Raw genomic sequence first — 15,778 nt, forward strand, 5'->3', positions numbered from 1 at the left:
ACTTTAAAAGTATTTTTAAAATAGTAATCAGCCTATTGTGTTGAAAGTTGTACTTACTGAGCTACTGTGGAAATCTTATTTTTGATTTTTGATTTTTTTATCATATTATTTTTATGAAAACTTTGAAATAAAAGTTTTTATTTTTATTTTTTGGCTGTATTAGAAAAATGAAAAAGCTAATCAGTTTTTACTTTTACACTTTGAACACAATATGAATTAGACTCATCATAATAACATCTAGATATTAAAACAAAAAACCCAGCTTAAGCATTGAAATTCATAAACAGGATGCATATGGATAATTTTGTTTATGTAAAACAAACATAAACAAAATATCGAAAAACACGTATTTAATTTTTTTAAAGTATTTTTTTTTATCATTGTTTATAATCAAAAGTAAATAAAGTTAAGCACCCAAGACTAAGATTTTTATTTCTTATCAAGTAAATCAAAATAAACCAAACCAAGGCTCAGGTTTTTATTTTCTATCTAATATAAAATATACTAAACAAGCAAGTGAGAACTTAAGCTCATAAAAATAAACTTTATACTAACAATAAATAATAATTTTAACAATAAACAAACATAAGCTCTTTTTTTAAGAGAAATTATAATCCAAACAAAGAATGCTAATAACTTTTTCATTGTTTTGTAACCTACTATTAACTTAAGGAAAGCATAGTTATTTACTATTTAAATATTTTTTATAAATATTCAAATGTGAAGTTTTTATCAGATGACAACTTAAAATCTGACTTATTAGATATACTTTAAATATAAGAAAATTTCAAAGTTGACATTATTTAGAGCATGGTTCCTATTGTTTATTAATAAGATATATGTACTCAAAAGCATATATTTTGTCAAATATGGGTTTTTAATAACAAAATAATGAAATTTAAAGAAAAAAGTTTTTAATGACACAAAATTTACTAAACGACAAGATATATTTGAAAATGTAAAGTTATTTTAATGCTTCTTTAAACCACAACTTTGGTATCTCGACTCAATAATCATAATCACAGTTCCCAATGTGGATATCCAACATATTCTTTTGAAGATGTGAAAATATTTGGTTTGTAACACCAAATTTAGATTTTTCTAAAAAAACTAATCATCCCATTTATAAGGTGTTCTAGGTGAGATATCTTACAAGAGAAAAGCTGTAAATAGTTTGACATGTTGTTTGTTTCAAGACCTTTCTCAGATAAGTTTATGGCCACAACCGCCATTAAGAATGAATAGTTCGGCAAAGGAGTGAAGGACTTTGTTATAAATGCGTTTAAGTTTTCCTATGACATATTTGTAATAGTTTTGACTATATTATTAAAGCATAGCAAATAAAGTTCATTAATATTAACTTTATGTTGGCAAGAACCTCTATGAAAGATAAGATTATAATCTGTAATAGCAACATGTTATTTTTGTACATACAAGTTACATACAAATACAAAGGTCTTTTGAGCATTTGATTTTTCTTATGTGTTATCAGTAATATAGAAACACATTCACATTCATTCTTAAAAGACAACCATCTTTTAAGCGCATTGGATACTTATTACCATTTACGAAATAAAATAACTTTTAATTATATTTAAAATAGAATCATACTTGGAAGTTCTTTGTATTGAACAGAATTACCTTTACCATTCAAAGTATAAGTAATTTTGCGGCAAAGTTTTTTCTTCCAGTAAATTACTGAAAAATAGATGTCTTAAATTTAAAAAAAATTAATTTTTATTATTTTTTTTTTTTTGCATTGTCAGACATTTTTGTTTCATAGCGTTGTCACTTATCTATTCAAACTCTTATGAGGTTAATGTTATTCCAAAGGTTTTTAAAAGTGTTTATTTGATAATTGAATAAGTTAGTGAGTTAGATTTGATAAGTTTGAATAAATTGTGTGAAAAAATCAATTCATGAGATACTTTTAACATTTTTGTTTTTCTCTTTTATATTAATTCATTCAATTTAATTCATTCATTTTATTTTTACTAAAATACAAACAAAATAAAGTTGTATTAGAAAACAATTTTTTTCTTACTTTTAACCCAAAATTAAATATTTAAATATATTCAAGATTTATAAATTTTCTATATAAATAAAGATTGCTTTAGCATATTTAAAAGAAATTATAAATTTTTTAAAAACTTATAAACACAGTATTATTGTGGTTTTTTAAATAAGAAAAGACACAAGTGTACAACAAAATTACTTTAATAAGTTTAAAAAAACTCAAATACATTTTTTTTTTAATTTGCATGTTTTTGTTTGATTTATTTCCCTATTTTTAGATATAGTTTTGATGGAACTTCTATGACTTTTATGCAAAAAACAATTTTTGTTTAATTAAACTTCTTACTAAAACCGTTATTCAAAAACACATACTCAAAAAAAGTACTTTACAACACTATTCTTTAATTGTTTTCTATATAATAAAATAAAACCTAATTTTAAAACAGTTATCAATATAAAAAGAAAAGATGTCTGTTAGTTCTTACATTTCTACATAATTTCCACTTCCAGACAGGTTTTCATTTTTTTAAATATTGTTGACACATTACATAAGCAAGGAGGCTTTTTGGAAAAAAATATTTAACAGCTTATTTAAATTGTTATTTTATAATTTAGATCACAAATAGGGTTGTGAAGTATAATTCATTATTTCCTTTATAATATATTCAAATTATTATATTCATCATAGTAGTTAGCCCACAGAATTTTTTATACTTTTTAAAAAGAACTTGTGTGAGTCTATTAAAAAGATTTTTTATTTGTTTTATCAAAAAAAACATACAAAGATATGTTAAAATTATTGTTACAAAAGAATATTCTATTACTGTAAATAACAAATTTTTGTAACTATTTAGTTTAAATATTTTTTAGAAAGTTTCAAAAATATAGAAAATAAATGGTATGTCACAAATGATGTATTCTTATGTACATAAAGTGTGTGCATGCATGTGTGTGTGTGAGTGTAAGTCTGTTAACAGTCACATTTTAGCAGTTGGACATATTTATGCCTGGGTGCTAAAATTTGATTATATTTTTCAAAAGACTGGAATATAATCCTGTCCATAATAATTTTTTTTTGGTCATGTTAAGTATCATAAAGTTTATTATAAGATAACTTTGATCTGTGAGTCATAACAACAAATACTAAACTATTTCACTGAACATACAGATGCACAAGGACCAATAAATTGAATTGTAAGTTAATTTTATTTGAAATTTTTTATATAGAGATGAGCAAGAATGATGTGTGATTGCACAACAGAGTGAAGTGCATTGCAGATACAGGAAAAATCTGTTCTAGCATAAGTAAAATTAAATTGTCTCATTGTCTCGCACAAAAGAGTTAAATCTTTCTACAGTTTTTGATTAAATACTAGTATAAAAATGATTTCACTTTCTTTCTTGATTCATGTGTTAACTTCAGATTAGTAATTATTACTATGTAAATATCCTTGATGTAAAAACTTTTCAAAATATATTTGATTTAATAAGAGTTATACTTTAAGTAAAGAAACCATTTACAAAAGGATTTAAAAATTTAAATAAATAAATTCTATTGAGCTAGTAGTGTTAAGCAAGGTTTTTGCAATATTTTGAGCAGTTAATTTTAAAAGATTAGAGATAAACTTTCATTAGTTTGTTAATTTTAGCCAATTATCTTCCAGTCGTAGCAGGTTAAACAGCACTGAAAATAGAGAAGTTATTGAAGTTGGATCTATAAAAAAAGTATCAGATGCAAAGGCAATGTTTGAAAACATGTCTGTTGAACTTAAACATAGAGGAAATACCCCAAAGCATATTGCAAAAGCATTGTAAGTTTAATTTATATTTTTTATTTATTATATTAATTTATTTTTTCTTTTTTTTTTTAACTAAATTTTAGCTGAGTTACTTTACAAAATTATAAAATTTATTTCCACACTCACAAAAAAAAAAAATTATATTAAGTATATTATAACATTAAAAAAAAAAAAAACTTTTTCAGTAAAATTCTCATTTCTCTCAATTCACTCAAATTCTCATCCGATTTGTGTTGTTAAATATTACTTTCACATTAGCAATAAACATGATCTAAAATCAAAATGGTTGATTTTTTAAAAATAGAGCTTTAGAACTCTGACCGCTAGGCTCCTAGTCTGCAACATCCCATCTCTTTTAAGTTTTAAGGCTAATATTGCCTCTTTTAAAATAAAATACTTTTGACATCTTAATTTTTAATTTTTCACAACTTTTTTACAAAAGTAGTTATGAAGTTGTTATATGCATCAAATTGTACTTATAGTCATATCACCTGCATGTCTTTACAAGCATCTAATCATCCATTTTATGATATACATGTCTTAACCACTTTAATAATTTTTGATGAACTCTACAATATCCTAACTCACTATTTTTAATCTATGCATAAGTTTATCATTCGTTTTTTTGTTTTTGACATTGCCTTATATCTATCTAATAACAGATTATAAGGTATTGATAATTAGACGGAATTATGCTTTAAAAAATTAGGATAGTGAGTAACTCTATCAAACTAATCAAATGAATATAACCTTAGTGATACAGTAATAATGACCGGTTTGAAACGTATTTCTCTATTTTTAAAGATTTATTTCTAAAAATAAATGATGAAAATGTTACTAACTAAAAATCAATAAAATTCAAAATAATAATTTTTATAATTTAAAAATTGATAAAATTCAAAAAAAGTAATTGTTATAATTATAAAAATCGATAAGATTAATTAAGTATATAAAATTAATAATTTGATACTTATTTAGTTTTATTATTTTTTAAAACAAAAAAATTAAGTCTTAATTAAGATAACTATAGATAGAATTAGCATATATTAGATAAATGAAGAAAATCTTTTGTTTTCTTTTGTTGTTTTTTTTTCAAATTAGTTCTTATTTAATTTTAACCACAAAATAAATAATTTTCACTTCCTATATTAAAGCAAACATAACACTGTTAATTTTGATTTTAGAAATTTAAACACCAATGAAAAAAATTTTAATAAGGTGGTTAGCAAAAACTCAATCGAAGATGGAATGCCAATGCATGCAAAAACTAGATCATTACCTGTAGATGTTATGACAAAAGATTTGCACAACTATGCAGGTACAACTTTGAATTATAAGAATAATCGCTTATATAAAGATTCTGTTTCGGATATTCAAAAATCAGCATATTTTGATGAGAAAGATGATCAAGAAGATGTATCTAATTGTACGGATATTAATAAGTCGTATGATAACAACAAATCGTATCATTATAAAACTACTGGGAATAACAACCAACTTGATCAGCAATTGTTTCCTAGTTATTCAACTGATGATGTTAGATACGATCAAAAAGATAAGTGCAAAACTACTATAAAAAATGATCCAGCTGATGAGTTGAGGCAGGCTGCTAACAGATACCATCAAGAACTTATCAAAAACTACCCAAAATTTAGACATTCAATTTTCTTAAATGACAATGCATCAAAAATGTCACGGAAGGTTTCTAATCAACCAGAAAATACATTTAATAGGGGAGAACCAACTCGAGCAACTATTGCATCAACAAGCTCAAACTTTAAAGCACTCTCTAAATCAGTTAGTAATTCTTCTGAATTATGTGATATGAATAATTTAATGCTTAGTAATAATTCTATAATGCTTAGCAACAATTCTATAATGGGTAGGTTATTAAATGATGAAAGTCAAGGAGCTTCTGTATATAAAATTGACGGAGCAAACACAAGGACATTTTCAAACAGTTCTAGAGAGGACACTCCTCTTGTTCAATCAAATCGTATATTAACACAAGCACCTAAAGCACAAGAACCTAAAGTCATTCAAATTAAAGATACAGATGATTGTAGTCAAGTTATTGATGAAAAAACAACTTCAGAACTGTAAGTTTTTTTGTTGTTGTTTTATTTCATTTTGTTGTCTTAGATTGTTTTATAAACATTTTAAAACTACAAATTATTTTTTTTTATTTTTTTTTATAAAGATATAGTAATCTATTATTATATGCAAGCATTATACGACTCAATACATACGAAAAATATTGAAAACTTTGAATAAACTGTTATGTACATTTAATTGTGAATAATTACTTATTAACCTCAAGTATTTGGTATTATACATTAGCTTTTGTTTTTTTTATTAACTTATATAAATAAACTATGAAATAATCTTGTGAAAAAAAACACACGCAGCAACAACAAGCATCAGTTGTCACACTTCAGCGTCAATTAGTCGCACTTCAGTTAATATTAAATCCTAACTTTGTAAATAAAAATATTACAATAAATAAAAAATTAAAACAAAAAACAAACATTAAAATATCTTTAATTAATAGTAATATTAGTGTATGGTTTCATAAATTTTTGGCTTCTTTTTGTCGTGTTTGAATTGTTTCTTTTTTACTTTTAATGGTTAAAAAAAAGAAAATTCCAGTCATGAAATATACACAATTTCTGTCATGAAATATACTAAGTTTTGATGATGAAATATACTAAATTCCGGTTGCTAAATTAAACAGTTCTTTTATAGCAACACTTAAATAAAGATAAATTTAAAAAACTTTACAAAATAAATCAGTTTGTAAAAAAATATTTTTTGCTCCTTCAAAACATCTTAGAAAAAAAACTTGTTTCTATGAAGTTTTGATTTTTTTTGTCTCTATGACGTTCAGAGATTCAAAAATTATTGACTTGAGTAAATTAATTTAGAGTCTCTGGTTGCAATAACACATAAAGATTTATGATTCAAAAAAGATAGTTTCTAGGAAACAATGCTGCACAAGAAAAATATGAAATATTTTAAAGAATTCAAATAGAATATACATATAAATATAAATGGAAGTGATCAATTAAAAAAATATGGCTAGTAAGCAACACCATATAAAAATTGTTGATAGCTTTCCATTAGTACTTTTGTTTTGTAATGTTAGCCTTGGAACGCTTTAAAGAAACCAATATTAAAGAAGACTTAAAGAAAAGAAAAAAAGAATATGGTTTGCCATTAAAATATTTGTAGCAAAAAGCAAGCCTCAAAGAAATTTTGTATTAAAAATTAAATTTCATTAAACAAATTTTTATTGTTAATTTTTCGGTTTCAAATTCAACTACTTAATAATCCATTTTTGCTCAATAAAAAATTTAATTAATTTTTTGAGTTAAATATAAAAAAAATAAGTCTATATCTTGTTTAATATTGATGCATTTCAAATTATATGTTTTATATGCAATCTAAACTTATCACTTTCTCTGTTAATATTACAACATTTAAACTGTAACTTACTCTGTAACTTTGAATCATTAATTTTGTTAACAATCATAAATGAAACATCCGAGTCAAAAATAAAACATGCTTAGATTATTTTGTATAAAGATTATATTCAAAGTATATATTCAATATATTCAATATATATTTTGTAATTATATTATTATTATTGTTAATTATAAATCTTTGTACATGATAAAGCACCTAATATTATGTACAATAAAAATATATATTTATATATTTTTTATATACACAGTGTGTCCTAAAAATAACCGAACTTCATATTTAAATCATATAACATGCAGCGCCATCCATTGATAATTTGCAGCATGAAAAAGATACTTTTATCCTCTTTTAAATGCACCTACATTCATGTAAATCGGATGACAGATGTGAAAGTTACAGCCATTTCAATAAAAGAAAAACGCGTCCTAATCTTACAAAACCAAAATGGAACAAAGAGCGAATATAAAATTTTGTGTTGAACTTGAAAAAAAATTTGCTGAGACATACGAATTGATGAAAAAAGTTTATGGTGATGATTGTATGAGTCGTACTCAAGTTTATACGTGGTTTAAAAATAGTCAAGAGGATTTAAATGACGATCTGAGGTCAGGTTGTCCAGAAGCTAGTAATCATGCTGAATTGGTGGAAAAAGTCTGTGAAATCATTGGTATCAATGCAAATTTTACTACGAGAATGTTGGCTGAGGAATTAAATACAAGTAAAAACACTATTTGGAGAATTTTAACTCAAGATTTAGGTAAAAGCAAGATATGTGCGCGTTTGCACATGAATTAAATGAAGACCAATAAATCACTCTTGTGGAGCATTGCAAAGACATTGAAACTGTTGAAAACGATCCAGACTTTCTTGATTCGATCATAACTGGTGATGAGTCATGGTGGTTTAAATATGACCTTGAAACTAAGTGTCAATCTGCTGAATGGAAGTCCAAAGGCAAGCCAAAACCAAAGAAATTGCGTTTCCAGAAGTCTCGAATCAAGACAATGTTGATTACTTTTTATGATTCAAAAGGTTTTGTCCACAAGGAATTTGCTCCAGAAGGTTGAGCTGTTAATGGAGAATACTATTTAGGCGTTTTAGATCGTTTGTGGAAAAGAATTTGTCGTGTTAGACCTGAATATCCAGCAGGAAAGCAACTGTTTTTATTGCACGACAATGCACCGCCTCACAAGACCAAAAAAGTGAACGAATTTTTGATGAAAAAACGGATTTCTCTCATCAGCCACCCTCCATATTCGCCTGATCTATCATCATGTGACTACTTTCTATTTCCAAAACTGAAAACCAAGATGAAAGGAGCATTTTATGATGATATCCCAGCCATTCAAGCAGCTGTAACCGAGATGCTGAAGAACATTCCTATAAATGACATAAAAAAATCTATGCATGCGCTGGTTGATTGTGCCAAATGTTGTATTGAGTCTTATGGAACCTATTTTGAATAAATAATAACTTTCAATGATGATATAATATGTGTTTTATTTTATATCCAAAAAGTTCGGTTATTTTTGGGACACACCATGTAAATACTTGTGCAAATGTTATCAGTGTCCATCCTGTTTCCATAAATAATAAGATGCTTACATTACAACATTGTTAAAAGTCCACCTGAGAAACCAAAATGAAAACAAAAATATAAAAGACGAAAGTTTCAAATTAAGAAAAAATCAAAAGTATAATTGCAGGATTAATGCTTAATGAATTTTAAAAATTGAGGATTGGTATAAACCAAAATAAAAGATAAAATAAATTAATAATAAGATTAAAAATTTTTTTTTTTAGTTTAATTTAATTTTTTTTTATCTTATTACTTATGTTCTGGTTAATTCAACTTTATTATAAGTGACAGTAATCTTGTTTTTTGCATTTATTTTCCTGGATAATGTTAATTGTGTGTTAATGTTTGCTACGTTTTTCTTTTGCTTTTATTATTATTGATATGTGTTTTTATAAGTAGAAAATTATCCATAAAAAATTGGCTAGAAATATTTTGTGAAATTGTTAAATATAATAGTAATGAAAAAGCAAGAATAAATAAATTAGAAATCAAAATCTTTTTGGTTATATAAAAAAAAACCTATCAGGTCTATTTTTGTCTGTTGTGATTCTTATTATAAGAAGTTTTCCTTGAACTCTTAGTTATAGTCTAAAAGGTAAGGCTTTCAAGGTTTATACTTTTTGTATGCTTTCCTAATTTTTTGACTAAATTAGCAATTTTTACTGTAAATGTGTATACACATATATATATATATATATATATATATATATATATATATATATATATATATATATATATATATATATATATATATAGACACACACTTTTTGAAGATTGAATAGTGCAAAAAGTGATATTTGATAATTTTTGCATGCGGGGATTTAATATTTAAAGTTTTAACGTTGTTTAACATTTTTTTTGGAAACGGTACGGCAATGTAATGCAATTTTATTTAATAATACTTACTTAAATTAAACTTTTATTATTAAAGTATTTTGATTATACTACTAGAAATGTCAGATAGGGCTAAGTTGGGTTGTACTGGACAAATAGGACCTAACTTTTATAGCCAAAAAGCTTGGGTGAATGGAAAATTATTTACTAAACTGTGAGACAAGAAACTGATTTTTAATAGCAAAATTTATTATGAAACGTTCTAATATGGCACGTTATATACCTTCTTATGATGCCAATGTGTTAAGATTTGTTTTGCAGCATTTTAATATATCAAAACATAAATAATGCCAAAAATATTTAACATAAAGATACTAAAATTAAACATTTAAAATATAATGTCGTGTATATTATTTACTATTGTGTGTAAAATATTGTCGTGTAAAGCCATGTTTCTTTTTTACACATATTTTTACACAAAACTCAATAAACATTTTCTCAAAAATACTATCAAAAATATCTTTTTTTTGAGACTTTATAAGTTGTTTCTAAATTGATATCTAAATCTTTCAATCAACTTATTTATACCTCTTTATTATAGATTAGAGTACTGATAAATTACAGTTTTAAATAACAGTCAACAAGCTAACTTGAAAGTAATATATAAATTTTTTTTTGAACTTTTTACTGAACCGTTCGTCCATTTTACTAAATTGTACGCATTTGATTTTACTGAACTGTCCGATTTTCCTGAATTGAACGCCCGGTTTTACTTACCGTTTTAGGAAAAAATAGAATATATTAAAATCTTACATGATTTATTTAAACATTGCTTTGAATGAATGATTAAAGCATAAATTACTGAGATACTTGTATTGTTATTTTTTTTTAAATTTTTTTTTCTTTTCCCTTTCTAATTATTAAGTGAAGCAAATTAATTATTATCCATGGCGCTATTAACGATAAATTTATTTCCATAGTTATTTAATTATATAATAAGCAACTCGGTTTAAATAATATAAGTAACGACTTTGCAACATTATTTAACAAATTATTTCGAAGAAGAAAAAAAGATGTTTGAACACTGTTAGATATAAATAAAAATAATTTGCAATACGAACTTAAAATATTTTATAAACCGATTTTAAAAAGAAAACAATATATATTACTTTAAGATATTTTAAGCCAATTTACAAAACTAAATTTACCATTGTATGTATATATAGCTGTTGGTTTATGACAACTTGTTTTTTTTCTAGCTATACTAAATAGTATTTTGAAAGGAAGTGATGGAATTTTTAACTTTTATTTCCGTGTAGCAAACGCGTTGTGTTGAGTTTATTTTTATAAGTATTCATGCAAATATTTTAACCGTTTAGCGCTACTAACGACACTTTCATGAATCGACTTGATAGCATAACTTCTATAGCTGATTCGACCAAATCAAGCCAATATGAAGGCAACCAAGGTCTTTATTTTCGTTCAAATTCGCCAGCTTGTAGCCAGAATCTTGTTTCAACAAATGTTTACCCAATACCCAACGCGTTATATAGGCATGTAGAAACTGATATAGACTCACCAGAGGCTGAAGCTTTAATTCATCAAAGAGCCTTAAGTAGTGACAGTGCTGTTTACTTGAGCGAGAATCAACATAAATGTGACTTAAATAACCAATATACAAGTATGAGTGATTTAGATATAGTCTCTTTAAAGCACTCTGCTCAAAATGATTCTGACGATATAAATTTGTTACCGCCTCCTCCAGACGATTTTTTATGTGATGAAATTACGAATGAAACAAATATAGAAAGAGAAAAACCACAGCGCACAATTAATCGTAAAAAGAATAACTATTATGGTTTAAATAGCCGAAATAACTCTTGCGTAAGCACAGACTCGACTACAAGCACTGGTACAGCAGATTCGGGTATTGGGGTTCGATCTGACAATAGCCCTAGTCCAATATCTAACGATGAGTATTTTTTAAATAAACCTTTATATGGATCACAAGAATGTCTTGATGATGATGTTGCTGAGTTAGATATTATGCCTCACTCTGCGTCTACTCCAGACCATCGCACAGACAATTACACATATACTGATGAAACGGACTTTAATGAGAGAAATTGTTCCTATAACAAAACAGAGAGTACAGAGTGTTTAGCCAGTGGTAAGAAGGTAAATGATTTGGACGGCGAAAAGGTAAGACGTTTTTATCGCAATATTTTATAAATTAGGCTATTTATAAAATTACGAACGTAATTTGTTTTTTTCTTTCATGTTTACGTGCGTTGAAATATAGTCATATTTAAGACATATTTGACATTTTAAACATAGTTGATACTATAAAAAATAAACTTTAGACACATTTTAGACATTTCAAAAAAGTTTCACGAACTTTTTAAACGTAAATATTTTTCATGTGAATTTATAGAAATAGTAATATAAATCTCTATATGATTCTACTTAAATGATTTTAATACAAATTCAAATTAAATTTAGAGTAAATTAATAGAAAGCATGCGCGAAAAAATCAACGAGTTACGACTGCAAGAGCAAGAGATTACGGATGAAATTCGTGTCAATGATAACTTAGGAAAGATGGTGCTTAATATGGTAGAATCAAAAGCCACTCAAAGCGAATTTTCGAAATTCGAATTGTTTATAGGTGAACTTAATAAAATAGTTGCTCTTCTTCTTTCGCTAACCCAAAGATTGCATAGATACGAGTTAATGCTACAAGAGCTTGACATGTCAAACGAAGAAGATAAATTGAAAAAGGTGAATGCTTTTTTTGATAGTCATAGAATAAAAAGTTTGCGTTTAAATTTCAATCAGTAATGTTAGTTAGACATATATTTGATATTATAGATTAATAATGTAAAATAATTTTTTAACCTGTTATAAGCCTGATAGGTTTCAATTAATGATTTTTAGGAGGGTTTAATCTCAAAAATTGCAAAGCTACAAAGTCAGTTGGAAGAAGCTTGTTATTTAAAAGATGTTAACAATAAACGTGGCGATAATGTCGCGCTATTTCTTGAAAAATATTGCACCGACGATGAAATATCGGATTACCAATATTATATTGACATGAAATCGCAGCTTGCTTTAATGCAATCTGAAATTCGCGAAAAAGTTAAATTAGGAGAAGAACGTTTATCAGCGCTAGAACGAACCGGTTCCGAATGGGAATTCAATTGTCAGTAATTATTCCAAATGATTATAATACTTGTAAAATGTCATTGAAAATTATCGTTTTACGCTCTAGACGTATTCCTCAAAATAGATCTGTAACCACTAGTATATCTAGTTTCTTGGTAGATTCTCGGGTAGATTCGTGTTTTCAAATATTTCAATGATTGTATTTTGAGGCAATTCGGAGGGTCACCATGGTAAAGTTTATTTCGTTATGGAATTCTGTTTATGTTGTTAACTGGTTCAACATGCGAATTTCTGACATTAGGTTGTTGAATCGAAAGAGCTTTGCGTAGTTGGTGTTGAATAAATGGCTCTCTATTTTTATAGTAAAGTTATAGTTCTTGATAAAATTGTAAACTGTACATATTTAAATCGTATACTTATGGAAATGAAATATGGTTTTCAATGCTTTATTTGAAAATATTTTTAACGTAAAACCACCTTTCAGGTTATTGTGGGGCAGTTTTATAAATTTCTAGAATTTTTAAAAGTCTAAAAATTTTAAAAATACTTTATTTTTTTTAATTTTTGTTTGAGGTGCTTAATCTCGATTTTTAAGACGAGTTCGTTATGACGTTATGACGATTTTTAATTATTATTGCTATATTACTTTTATTTCCACTTCTAACTTTTTTTTTTTTTTGTCGTTAAATTATGAGAAATTAAATCTTAAAATACTTTTGATGATTGATGTATAAAATTATGATGAAATATTTTATTTATCATTTATAATCATTTACACCTGCGTGGCTACGTAAAAAGTTACATGAATTAAACTACTCGTCCATTTTCAGTTAAACAGTATGCAAAATTTTGCATGTAAACACGCTCACATGCTTAATCGCACTGAAGTCAAAACATTTCATGGACCCTGATTTTTTTTAAATGGTATTTTTCAATTGAAATTTTGTGTCTATTTTTCTCTGAAGCTCCAGATTATTTTTTAATTTAAATTTCACATTCTTTTTATACATTAAGTAAATAAAATCACGTCTGAACTTATAGTTTAGATAATCATTATATTAAGAAGATGATGACCTAAGTCTAACTGGATTGCAATAGTAAAATATTTATCCCGAGGCCTGTGCGACCTATCTCTGTTATTTTCTGCAGTTTAAACCATTTTGTTTGTCCTTTAAATAATAGATTTCATAAATGTTTTCCAAACTATATATCTAAAATTGACTTTAAATTAAAACGACTTTACATTTACAAGCAAGGTTAAAAAACTTACGATGTTATATATAACTTATAATGTTAAATATAAAATAATTTCTTATGTTTTTAATTCTTTAAAATAATTTGATACGGAGTCATAAGAATAAGATTTTTCTCTTAATGGAGTTATATAAATAAGATTTTTGTGTCTATGTTTTATTTGTCAGCTTCTTCACAGTTCTGATAATTTCGTGCGCGAAATTATTGATATTTAATAGTACGTCACGGTTCCTTATTCGCAGAATCGCATACAAAAAGTAAATACATAGATATATTATGAAAGCATTGTTGAAAGAAACAGTTGTTTACATGAGATTTCTTTTTTTCATAATAAAGGCATTGATTTTGTTCGTTGAAACTTTTTTCCAGTGAGGAAATCCAGGTTTCACATTTTTTATAAAATCCCGACCCAAATATAATAAGTGCTTGAATATCAAATTCATTTTTGATGTAAAAGTTATAACAAATTTTGCTATAATATATTAAGAAGAATTATTTAATATGATAAACCTAATCTATTGCAAATTATTACAAGAAAATGAGTATAAATGGTTTAATTAGATTTAAACTAATTGGGTTTTGATTTTACAGAAAACGCGAAACTTGGATTTGAACCCAGGAAAAAAGTATCGACCGATTTTTTTTTAAATAAGTTTCTTTTAAGTTTAAAATTTATACTGTTAATATGTTTGTGTTATAGAATATATGTGTAAGAAATAAGAGCTCTTAAAGAGTGTGAAAATGCACAATGATAGCTATATAAGTATATATATATATATATATATATATATATATATATATATATATATATATATATATATATATATATATACACATATATATTACCATTTTTCATTCTTCTTTCCTGAAAACTTATTTTTATTCCTCAATATGAAATACTATTTAGAGCTTTTACACTAAACTTGTTTTTTTTCCTTGATTACAAATATTATATAACACCAACATATAAACAGATTTTAGACTTAAAATAGTTAAAATAAAGTTGTATAAGGCTAAATCAATGTCTTTTTTATGAAAACAAAAAAAAATCTTAAACAGCGTTTCTTTGAAGGTTTTATCTAAATGTGTGTTTACTTGTTTTCATGCGATTCTGCGCATAAAGAACCATGACGTACTATTAAATACGCGTTCGCATAAACTATTGAAACTGTAAAGACATGTATTTGGTAGGTGAGTTACATGGCTTCAAAATGATATTTTGATACCTTTAGTTGGTTTAAAATTAAATAACTTTTTGTTGATTAAGTTTTAAATTTATATATAAATGTGTACTAAATCTGACAAAAAATTTTTTTTCCAATTCAAAGATACATTGATAATCAAATAGAGTTATATACAACTCAAATACCTCCAAAAATAGGGTTTACTAATAATACAATTGCTCTTCCATAAAAGCTTATTTTACTTTCAAACTTGGTCCACTTGTGCATGTTAACTTTTTATAAAGAAAATAAAGAAAATAATATTTTATTTTAAAAGTTAAAATCCTTCATTATTAAAACTTTCTCCTCCCTCTTTAATTAACTTCTTATACAGGGTGACCACAAAGTATCCGCACAGATAAAGAGCTTAATAAAAAGCATGTAGAAATTATTTAGAACACAAATTTTATTTTAAAACATTTATT

The 15,778-nt window shown here is 25.7% G+C and overlaps 1 protein-coding gene across 2 annotated transcripts in view; it reads left to right on the forward strand.

The window, feature by feature from the left end:
• LOC100204578 (uncharacterized) overlaps window positions 1-13,306 on the forward strand; it is a 34,863-nt gene extending 21,557 nt beyond the window's left edge. For both annotated transcript variants that reach the window (XM_065813119.1, XM_065813118.1), the window contains exons 2-6: window positions 3,666-3,827; window positions 5,000-5,914; window positions 11,091-11,913; window positions 12,214-12,492; window positions 12,649-13,306. In XM_065813119.1, coding sequence (XP_065669191.1) covers window positions 3,760-3,827; window positions 5,000-5,914; window positions 11,091-11,913; window positions 12,214-12,492; window positions 12,649-12,921 — 2,358 coding nt within the window. In that variant the 5' untranslated portion in view covers window positions 3,666-3,759 and the 3' untranslated portion in view covers window positions 12,922-13,306. The remainder of the gene's footprint in view (window positions 1-3,665; window positions 3,828-4,999; window positions 5,915-11,090; window positions 11,914-12,213; window positions 12,493-12,648) is intronic.
• Window positions 13,307-15,778: the final 2,472 nt, after the last annotated feature.

The sequence above is a fragment of the Hydra vulgaris genome, chromosome 12, assembly GCF_038396675.1.
Source record: "Hydra vulgaris chromosome 12, alternate assembly HydraT2T_AEP".
Lineage (NCBI taxonomy): Eukaryota > Metazoa > Cnidaria > Hydrozoa > Anthoathecata > Hydridae > Hydra > Hydra vulgaris.